The sequence below is a fragment of the Nyctibius grandis genome, chromosome 31 (genome assembly GCF_013368605.1).
Source record: "Nyctibius grandis isolate bNycGra1 chromosome 31, bNycGra1.pri, whole genome shotgun sequence".
NCBI classification, from domain to species: Eukaryota; Metazoa; Chordata; class Aves; order Nyctibiiformes; family Nyctibiidae; genus Nyctibius; species Nyctibius grandis.
Genome location: NC_090688.1, coordinates 443009 through 453696, shown reverse-complemented (window position 1 = coordinate 453696; position 10688 = coordinate 443009). Strand labels below are relative to the sequence as shown.

General features: G+C 70.3%; 2 protein-coding genes across 3 annotated transcripts; one reads left to right on the top strand and one right to left on the bottom strand.

Annotated features, from left to right (window-relative positions):
- Positions 1 to 312: 312 nt before the first annotated feature.
- Positions 313 to 2802, top strand: GIPC3 (GIPC PDZ domain containing family member 3). The gene is made up of 6 exons (XM_068420777.1): positions 313 to 561; positions 978 to 1163; positions 1518 to 1698; positions 2138 to 2250; positions 2496 to 2577; positions 2651 to 2802. Exons 1-6 carry the CDS (start codon positions 313 to 315, stop codon positions 2800 to 2802), a joined length of 963 nt encoding a protein of 320 aa, XP_068276878.1.
- Positions 2803 to 3081: 279 nt separating this feature from the next.
- On the bottom strand, positions 3082 to 9770 carry TBXA2R (thromboxane A2 receptor). Of its 2 annotated transcripts, none has more exons than XM_068420771.1 (4): positions 9704 to 9770; positions 7422 to 7518; positions 3977 to 4887; positions 3082 to 3591 (listed from the first exon to the last, which is right to left on the bottom strand). In XM_068420771.1, exons 3-4 carry the CDS (start codon positions 4796 to 4798, stop codon positions 3322 to 3324), a joined length of 1092 nt encoding a protein of 363 aa, XP_068276872.1. In that variant the 5' UTR covers positions 4799 to 4887; positions 7422 to 7518; positions 9704 to 9770; the 3' UTR covers positions 3082 to 3321. The 2 variants fall into 2 exon arrangements, with proteins under 2 accessions (XP_068276872.1, XP_068276873.1); XM_068420772.1 differs by lacking the exon at positions 9704 to 9770 and adding an exon at positions 9276 to 9450.
- Positions 9771 to 10688: the final 918 nt, after the last annotated feature.

Here is a 10688-nt window from a genome sequence, read left to right as displayed (position 1 = left end):
GTTCGTGCTCAGAGGTGGATTCGGAGCTGCCCCCCCTGATCCCAGGGGCTGTGGGGTGTGGAGCCAGGGTGACGGCCCTGAGCTCAGCGCTGCAGCCCCAGCCCCAGCTGGGGAGGGGGCAAGGGAGCCGGCCCTGTGCCAGCTGCTCTCCCACCGCCTCCGGCCTGGCCGGGGCCCTTCCTGCGTGGCAGAGCTCACCCGATCCCCGGTGGGTGACCTGCGCTGGGGGATCGGGTTCCCGGGCCCGGCGATCACCTTACGGCCCAGCCGGGAGCCAGCGCCCATCCATAATTCAGCAGCGCCGGCAGCGGGATGCGGCGGGCGGGCAGGGGCGGCAGGGAGCCCCGGGAGGGCGGCCCCATGGAGGGGCAGGAGCCGGGGACCCCCGAGCCGCCCGCCACCGAGGGCACCCCAGCCCCCCGCCCCCCCCGGGCCCGGCCCCGGCTGGTGTTTCACACTCAGCTGGCCCACGGCAGCCCCACGGGGCGCATCGAGGGCTTCACCAACGTCAAGGAGCTCTACGCCAAAATCGCTGAGGTCTTCGGCATCTCGCCCACCGAGGTGAGGGGGCTGCTGGGGCGCAGGGAGGGGGAGCAGGGCATGCCAACCCCATGGCACCGTCCGTAGCCAGCACTCCTGTGGGTCCCCAGCTGCTTGCAAATGTGGCCCCCCCAAAAAATGACCTGGAAAAGTGTTGTAACCTCAGGGCTGCCTCGTCCCCTCTGGGCTGTGCTTGGGTGGCTCCGTGCCACCATCCCCCTGCCTGGCACACGGGGCTGCCTGTGCCCTGGCTGGTGCCGCTGCTGCACGGCCTGGAGCCGAGGGGAGGGCGCACGGGGACGGTCCCTGGGCTGGGTGTCCCCAGCGCCCAGACCTGGCCAGACCCACCCATGGCTGGCTCCTGCCCCGGCGCTGCTGCTGCCCCCCGGCCCTGCCGGGGCATCCCCAGCCCCTGGTGACGGGCTTCCCCGGGGCAGATCCTCTTCTGCACGCTCAACACACACAAAGTAGACATGCAGAAGCTGCTGGGGGGACAGATCGGCCTGGAGGACTTCATCTTCGCCCACGTCCGGGGCGAGACGAAGGAGGTGGAGGTGACCAAGACGGAGGACGCGCTTGGCCTCACCATCACGGACAACGGGGCGGGCTACGCTTTCATCAAGGTGAACCCCCCCCTCCCGTGGGGCCACGCTGGGGCTGGGGACAGCCCTGGGGGCTGTGGCCCCGCAGGGTGACATCCCCTCCTGGCATGCCGTCCCTGGGACTGTGCTCCTTCCCTGATTCCACCCCCCCCCCAGCCCCCATCAATGCCCTCCTGGGTCTGCCCTGGCCCTGGGGGTCTTCCCCGCCATGGTGCAGTTTGGGGGGGACCCTCAGTGTCTGACCTGGTGGCTAAAGGCCATGGGCCCACAGAGGTGTGTTTGTGTGGGATTGGAGGGGGGGGCTATGGCTGTCTGCCCTCCCTGTCGTGCCACCTTGCTGTTTTGTGCCCCCCTGTCCCCCTCCGTGGTCCCCAGAGAATCAAGGAGGGGAGCATCATCAACCGCATCCAGACGGTGTGCGTGGGGGACAGCATCAAGGCCATCAACGATCACACCATCGTGGGCTGCCGGCACTATGAGGTGGCCAGGATGCTGCGGGAGCTGCCCCGGGCTCAGCCCTTCACCCTCCGCCTGGTGCAGCCCAAAAAGGCCTTTGGTGGGTCGGAGGGGTCCCCCCACTCCTGCCCTGGGGACTGGGGGACCTCTGGGAGGAGCGTGGGGACACCACTACCCTGTGGCCCCCCTTCCCAGGGACTGGGAGCCCCCCAGGGTCTGCCACCCCTGCCCTGCACCCCATGGTGTGGGTACCCCGCAGACCTGGGGCACCCCTGCATGGCGTCCACGGGGGCATTCCTCGGGGGGGGTGGGATCCCCACGCCTGCCTGTGCTCCCCCACTCCTCTGTGTGCTGCCTCTAACCACATGCGTCCCCACCCTGCACCCATGGGTGCCCCTCACGCCCACCCCCCTCCCCATGCATGGCTCACCCTGTGGTGCCCCTCGGGGGGCTGGCCGGGGCAGTGGGCAGCGAGGGGCAGGAGGCGCCAGGCCCTGCCTGCGCCCTCACCACCCCCTTGCCCCCTGCCCTGCGGTCAGACATGATCGGGCAGAGGACGCGGAGCAGCAAGTCCCTGGGCGAGGGCAGAGGGGCCAGTGGGAAGGAGACGCTGCGGCTGCGGGTGCAAGGCCCCGCCACGCTGGAGGAGGGGGTAAGACACCCCCCCCTTCCCCCGCCAGAGACCCTCCCCACCCTGAGCCCACGGCTGCTCATACCATGCCCGGGGTGGGGATGAGCATCCCCATGGCCCTGGGTGGACCCTGCACCGCGCCACCGTTGGGTGCATGGCTGGGTGCCCACGCGCAGCACCCCCGGGCACAGCTCTGTGGGAGCAGGGGGGTCCCTGGGCTGTGCCCCCCACCCCTGGCACCCACCCCCCGGGCCTCTCGCCCCCAGCCCAGCCCCTCAGAGGAAGAGGCCGCTTGCCGGGTTGACGACCTGCTGGAGAGCTACATGGGCATCCGGGACAGCGAGCTGGGTGAGCGGGCAGGGGCAGGGCTCCCCCCCGGTGCCCCCCGCCCGCCGCTGACCCGGCCTCTCCCCCTCCCCAGCCTCGACCGTGGTGGAGGCCGCGAAGGGCAGCCCCGGCGTGGCCCAGCTTGCCCGCGGCCTGGACGCGGTGCTGGGCGAGTTCGCCTTCCCCCAGGAGTTCGTGGCCGAGGTGTGGGCGGCCGTTTGCCACCCCGGGGGGGGGCAGGAGTAGCCTGGGGGGGGGGCTGAGTGCCCCTCGCCCCATCCCCTCCTCACGTCCCCACCCCAGCTGGGGCTGGTGGGGTCCTGGGGAAGGGGGAGGGTGTCCCCATCCTGCCCCCCACCCCCTCCTGGTGTGTCCCCGGGGGTGGGGGGGTGAAGCAGGGCACCCAGCCCCCCCTCCCGAGGACCTCCCCCCCCCCCCCATTTGTGCACCCCCAAAACATGGCTCATTAAAGCAGAGACTGGAGGACACGGGCTGTTGCTTCGGCTGCCACAGGCTTGGGCCCACCGCAGGTGCCACCCCTGTGGGCACAGAGCACTGCACAGGCTGTGCTTTATTGGGGGGGGGTCACTCAGATGGGGACAGGGAGCAGCCCCATGCCCCCGGCCACCCCCTCGCATATTGGGCTCAGGGTGGGGCAGGGAGAGCCCATGGGTGATGGGGACAATTAATTAACCTGGGGGTGGGATGGGGGTGGGGGGGGTTGGCTTGTCCCCCCGCTCGGTGCCTGTACCAGGGGGCGAACTGCTACTGCAGGACGGAGTCGGAGGTGAGCTTGCGGCGCAGGGAGGGGTTGAGGACGGGGTAGAGGGAGAGCACGGAGGGCCGGGGGCGCAGGCTGGGGTAGATGCGCTGCAGCACGGCCCGGCGGAAGAGGATGTAGACCCAGGGGTCCAGGATCTGGTTCCAGGTGACCATGCGGATGTAGATGAGCAGCATCTTCTGCGTCTCCGTGGGCAGCGTCTGGATCCGGCCGCTGGCCGGCAGCTGCTGCAGGACCGTCTGGACGATGAAGATCTGTGGCGGGGGGAAGGGGGTGAGGCATCAGCGGGGGGGTTCAGGGAGAGGTGGGGGAGATGATGAGGGTCCAGGCTGGGCATGGAGCCTTTGGAGAGGGGTCCCAGGCTGGTTTGTGGCTCCTGCTCTGGGCAGCACCTGCTCTGCCTGTGAGTGGTGCTGAGCCCCAGAGCCCGTCACCCAAGTGCCAACCCTTGGTGCAGAGTGGTAGCAAGGGGACACCAACACCCATGGCCTCACCAGGCGGGACGGGGACACACACACACACACCCCCACACACCCCCCCCCCCCCGAGACCTCACCAGGAGAGCACAGGGTGGGGGGGGACACCAAGACCCAGGAGGGACATGACGAGGAGGGGACACACCAAGACCTGGGGCCTCACCAAGAGGGGCATCCAGCAGCTGGTGGCGATGATCATGATGCCCACAAGCTGCACCATCATCTCCACCTCACTGTCCCGGCGCCGCTGCACCGACTCCCGGTCATGGTAGACACGGCAGAGCGTCACCACGCTAACTGTGTTGAAGATGAAGGAGAGCAGCACGGAGAAGATGCCCAGCAGGGCGAAGAGGAGGCAGAAGATGACGTTGCCAGTGTTGGGCAGGAGGGTGAGAAAGCACCAGGAGCCGGGGTACTGCAGCGTGTACCGCCCCAGCCCCAGCACCGGCAGCAGCCCCAGCAGGCAGGAGAAGCCCCACACCATCCCCACGATGGACCAGGCACGGCGCTTGGAGATGTTGGTGGAGCGGGAGAAGGGGTGGTTGATGCCGAAGAACCTCTCGCCAGCCATGGTGGCCCCCAGCAGCAGCGGGCACTGCCCGAAGAAGACCATGGAGAAGCCGAGGAAGTTGCAGAGGTGGCAGCCGGGGTCCACCTCGGCCCAGGGGAACCTGGTGAAGTGGTAGGGAATGATGACCGAGGCCGTCACCAGCAGGCCCATGAAGTCCGTGACCACCAGCCCGCAGAGGAAGACGAGGAAGGAGGAGCGGGCCCGGCTGGTCAGCTTGCGGGAGGAGCTGAGCAGGACGCAGAGGGCGAAGAGGTTGGAGCAGAGGCCGATGAGGCCGAAGGCGGTGGAGAACCAGGGCGAGGTGATGCTGGTCTGCGCGTGGCTGCGGCCGCCGCTGGCGTTGAAGGCCCCGAAGCACGTGTCCGGCCGCCCGGCCGTGCTGCCGTTGGGGTGCTCCATACCCCCCCACCCCATCCAGCTCCTGCTGGTGGCTTCAGGCGCCCTCCTGGCTCGGCTCCATGGTGTGAGCCCCCCGCCGCCGCCGGCACCGAGCCTGCCTTGCCCTGCGAGGACAAGGAGGGGTTCAGGGCCGGTCCCCCATGGCTGAGCCCATCCATCACCCCCTCTGAGCCGGCAAACGTGGGGCACCCCACGGGCTGTGAGGGAGGACGCCACGTGCTGGGCTGGCACTGTGCTCGGTGCAGCATCAGCGGGTGCCGGGGGGGCCCCCACCCCACAGCTGGATGGGATTAACAGTCCCTGGCCGCGAGCCACGTGGGGCTGTTGCCACGAGGCTGTAACCCAACGTGGTGGGTGTTTGGAGCAGCACTGGCTCCCTCCCATCCCTGGGGACACAGCCAGGCACCCCCGGGGACATCTGCCCTCCACCGCAGGGACATGCTCTGAAGGATGGGGTGTGCAGGCACAGGGTGGCTGCACTGGGGCCTGATCCTGCCCACCCCCATCCATGCGCCTTCCCTCCATACCTCCAACTCAGTGGGGAGAGGCCCCGGTCCCACAGCGTGGGGGAGAAACTGAGGCATGGGCTGGGACACCCATGCCCGGAGCTGTGTGCTGCACCACCCCCCCCAGCACCATGGCCAACCCACAGCCCTGGGACATGCAGCTGCCTTGCACGTGTGACATCCCCATTCTTGTCCCTCCCCGGCCCCACCGCAGCTGGAGCCAAGGGTTTGTGACCGGGACGTTGGCCACCAGGCCACGAGGGTGGCTGCAGTCGTGGGCAGCCTGGTCGACGCCACGCTGCCTGCCTGGGCAATGACTGGGGCCGGGAAGCATCCGGGAAGCCCCAGGGCTACTGCCTCCATTGCTAATTAGCCCAGGCTGCCACCAGGATGACACGAGATGGGGCAGAGGCGTGGTGACAGCAGGGACCGGACACCCCGCAGGGCCCAGGCACCCCAGGGACCAGACCCCTCCTCTCCTCCTGGGACACATATCTCCAGGCTGTGGATGTCCCTGCTGCTCCATCTGCCCCGTCCCCACACCACTGGCTGACATCGGCCCTGGACCCGTGGCCCCCATGGGATGCCCAGCTGCATCCCGACCCACCACCTCTGCAAAGGCCCCACTGCGGTGCCCCGGCTGTGGGGGTCCTGGCACCCCACCTGCCCCCCCCGTGCAGGGTGGCACTGCCACCTGCCCTATGTCTCCATCCCCAGGTCAAACCTCATGCCAGCCCTGATCAGCGCCAAACCAGCGCCTGGTCCTGCGTCTGGCCCCACTCTGCATCCCCACGTCCCAGATGAGCCCCATGCTGCGTCCTGCAGCCTGGCACCCCCCCACTCGCCACCCTCTTTCCGGCCCCTGGTGTGAGGGTGGCCGCAGGGCTGGGAGCTGCTGCGCACACCCGGGGCACACACCGACCCCACAGCTCGTCCCAGGGCTGGGGCTGGGCCAGGCATTGCGACATCCTCCTCCGGGCCGCATCCAGGCGGGCTGCGGGGCTGAGGGTGCCGGCACCCACCTGGCACGGCAGCACTGCTGCCCTCGGCCCATCACCGGCTGCACCGTTGGCCCTGCAGCTTCTGGGGAGCAGGGAAGGGGCTAGGGGGTGGTGGCAGGGGCATGTCCCCATCCCCGTCCCTGTCCCCATCCCGGCGCAGGCGCTGGCAGAGCGTGGCAGTGATTCACCGCCGCAGCACGAGGTCGGCCCCGGCTTTTTCCATGAGACAAGAGCAAAAACTTGCTGCTGTTTGTTTTCTCCAGTCCCAAGGGACGGCAGCGGCAGCCCCGAAGGCGTCGGTCCCCTTGAGACACGCGGTCAGGCCTCGGTGTGACGGTTCCAGGTCCCTGAGGAACCACCAGCCTTTCCCGTGTCCCCTGGGATTCCCCTCCCTGCAAGGTGGCAAATTCCCCCCCACTCCACAGTGATGCCACGTGGGTGCCACGGCTCGGAGGTCCTGCCCCGGCTGTCCCTTGCCATGTGCCTGCCCGTGCCCTCGGGACGCTGTCCCCACACATGTGTGTCCCCTCTGCCCCAGGGTGTTCCCTGTGCTTGCCCCAGCGTGGCTCGGGAGCAGGAGCTTGCGGGGCGATGGCGCCCTGCCACTCCCACCGTCCTGCCACCCCCATTGCCCTCCTGCCCCCGTCACCCTGCTGCCCCCATCGCCCTGCCGCCCCCATCGCCTGGGGACTCACAGCCACGGGGTGCTCCTGGCTGCTGGCCAGCTCGGTGCCGCAGGATCCCACCCCTCTCCCCACAGTCTCCCATCTCCCCGGGTGGCACCATGGCTGGGCAAGGATGCACTAGCCCCGGCAGCTCTGCGCACCCCAAACCCCACCATCACCCACGTCCCCCCTCTGTCCTCCCGTCCTGTCCCGGCGCAACCATGACCCAGACCCTCACCCACCACCAGCAGGGCTGGGGACACCAGGGGCTCTGCCCCAGGACCAGCCGCGATGCTGGGGTGCGCCCAGGGGGGCTGAGCAGCCGGGTACCACCCTGCAGAGAGCTGCCTTGGCCGGCCTGGGACCATGCAGCACTTAGAGGGAATCAAATATTAAAGAGGGGCCATTTAGCAAGGCTGGGAGCGAGCCGAACCCCGCATGCGCCAGAGCAAACCCGAGCACTTACAGGAAGGGGTTCATGCGGGCGCCGGGGGCTCCTCACTCGCCGTCTCCCCCCATCACGGGCGGCCGCCGCAGGAGGATGTGCCTGGGGCTGGTGGGTCCTGCGGAGGAGAGACCCTGAGCCTGGTGCCTGACCCCGCCGACCCCATGTGCCTGGGTTTGGGGCTACTGGATCCGGCAAAACCCTCTCCCAGGAGGTGCCGTGGGAGCGAGGGTTTGGCCACAAGTAAAGGCAAAGGGCGCTGGGGTGAAACCCCAGCGGAGAGCAGCCGGCTCCGAAATGGGCAGCTGGAGGCTGGCAGGCGCTGGCAGCAGCAGTGGGGTCAGTGCGGGCACTAATGGGGCTCCTGGCGCGGCGCGAGCCCACGGGCCGGCGTTACGCTGCAGATGCACCCTGGGCTGCCCTGCCTCCGCCGGGCACCGCTTCCTGCCCCGGCCACATCCGAGGTTAGCGAGGGACCGGCTAGAGGCTAACGGGGAGTGCAGGAGGCTGCTCCTTATCAGCGCAGCTCCCACCCCAGCCCATCGCTTCCTCGGGCAGGGCTGGGCATGGGGCTGGCGGGATCAGGCCGGGGGGGGCTGGGAAGGGAGGTTTTCTGGGTAGCGGGGCATGGCACGCCTGCAAAGGGACCCCAAACAGGGCAGCAGCAACTCTGGCCCTCTTGCCCTGGGCTATGCCACGTGGGACGTGGTGCTCAGCCACGGGGCAGCTGTGCAGAAGGTGCTGCACAGCATTTGCCTTTGTCCCTTGTGAGCCCAGTCCCTCCTCCTTGCTTGCTGGACCTCTCCAGGGACAGCCCTGTCCCACCTGGTCCTGGAGGGACAAGGACTTTCTCTGCAGTGACGCTTCTGCCCTTCCACCCTGATGTCCCTTGTGCAGGTGGTCCCATGGGACGCCGTTGGGCACAGCCGTCCCTGCCAGGGGTGGATGAGGTCCCACCGCCAGCTGTCCCCAGGCTGGGGCTCTCCGGGCAGCCCATCAGCTCAGGGCCATCAGCTGGGATGGGAAATGACACGGCCCCATCATGGGGACAGGGACATGGCAGGGCCCCAGCGTCCCTCCCTGGACCTACAACCATCAAAGGCACCCGCCGCCAGGGGAGCTGGCCTGGCCTGAGGCAGGGACATCCCTGGGACACCCAGGACAGAGGATGTTCTGTTCGTGGGGAGCAGTGACACCCCAGCAGGGATGGCCCCTGCCAGGCACGGTGGCTGTCCTCGCCTGTCCCTGCACAGTCCCTGTCCCATCTCGCCCCAACCAGGCCGCGGTGCAGCGCAGGCACAGGTTGGGGGATCGCCCTGGGCACCCTCGGGTGCAAGAGCCGGGGCCTCCCCGCGCCTCGGCTGCCCCCGGCGCAGCATCGCGGCATCTCCGGGGCTTCGAAGCTGCCGCGGGGCCGCTCGAAACAGCCCCTTTCCCGGCCCTGCCCGGCCCTGCCCGGCCCCCCCGCCGGGGCCGCGCTCCGAGGGGCAGGAACCCCCGGCGGGGGCAGCCCCCAAAGCCGAGCCTGGTGCCGGGGGGAGCCCGGGATGTGCCAGCCCCGGACACCGGCCCGCGGGGGTCCGGGGGCACCATGTCCTCGCCCTCACCGCCCCCCGTGGGGTCACCGCTCCCTCCCCGCCCCCGAAACGCACCAGCTCCTCGGGCGGCCGAGCCGGCCCTTATCGCCCCGGCCCAGCCCTGCGGCCCCGCGCAGCCCCGCAGCCCCTCCGTCCGCCCGTCCGTCCCAGGCCGGGGCTGTCTGTCCATCCCCTCCCCGTCCGTCCATCCCACCCCTGGGGGCTCTTTGTCCTCCTCAGCCCCCCTGGACGCGCATCCCCCGGCCCCTCCATCAGCCCCCGCCGACCCGGGCCCTACCTCGCTGCCGGCGGGACGGCACACGGTGCGGCTCAGCCCAGCCCGGCTCGGCTCGGCTCGGCTCGGCTCGGCTCGGCTCGGCTCAGCTCAGCCCGGCTCAGCCCACCCCGGCTCGGTTCAGCTCAGATCAGCCCAGCCCAGCCCAGCCCGGCTCGGCTCAGCTCAGCCCAGCCCGGCTCAGCTCATCCCGGCGCGGCTGAGCCCGGCCCCGGGGGAGGGCGCGGGGGCCGGGCCGGGCTCGCAGCACCCTCCGGCCCCGCCCGGCGCCCCCCGGAGCACGGTCCGGATGCGGCCCCGCGCCGCTCCCCTCCCCCGCCCCTGACGGGGCTCCCCGACGCCCCTCGCCCCCCCCCCCCCCGCCGGGGTCCGGCCGCCCCGGGCTGCGCCCCCACCCCCGGCACCGAGCCCCCCGCGGCCCCCGGCCTCACCTGGCCCCTCGGCTGGGAGAAGGGGCCCGCGCTGCGACACCCCGACCCCGCGCCGGCCCGGCTATATTTAGCGGGGCCGGGCTCTTATCCGGGTTACTCATTTGTTTACCCGGGCCGGATTCCTGCGTCTGGAGGGGGGGGTCAGTCCTGCCGCCGGCCCCCCGGGACCCGCATCGGCACAGCTCCATCGGGCCGGCACCACAGCGGGGCCTCGTCCTCCAGCCTGGGACAGCCTGTCACCCTGGAAGGAGGGTGAAGGAGGGCCGAGGTGCCACGCAGGCGTGAGCGGGTGCCCCCCGGCAGCGTCCCTGGGTGTCCCCCCCAGTCCTGGCTGTCCCTACCCCAGGGGATGTGGCCGGACGCAGCGCAGGGCTTTTCGAACACCGGGGGTTTTCCCAGCCCGACTGCTCAGAGCTCGGTGTGTCACCCAAAGCCGCGGCCAGCCAGGCTCGCCGGGGTGGCACATCCCCAGGCACTGTCCTGCTGGGGGGTGGGAGCTGCAGGAGGGGACGCGACGGCCTCCGCTGCTGCTCATTGTGCTCCGCCGGGGAGGGCAGAGCCCGTCCCTGGCACCAGCGTCTCCATCCAGCCCAAAGCCCGGAGTGTCTGAGCCCACGGGTGAGGCAGGGGCATCCCGTGCACCCAGCATCCCACCAAGGCCAGCGGCGCCGGGGCGTGTGGGCGGCTCAGAGGCCTGGGGATGCTCAGAGGCCTGAGCAGGAGGTTTTTCTGCCACCGCCTTGGCACTGCCGAGCTGCAGACCCCATCCCTTGATCCCCTTGGTGTGGAGCAAAGAGTGTCACAGCAAAAGCCCGGGAGGAGGGTGGCACTCGGCTGGAGGCAGAGGGACAGTCTGCGGAGCCGGCTCCGGCGCAGGGAGCGTGCCGGGAGCAGGAGCAGCCCCGCCGGGAGCGGAACCCAGCCCAGCACCCAGCGGCTGTGCCCAGATGCTGCTCGGAGGTGCCGACCCTCCTGCCGTCCCGGT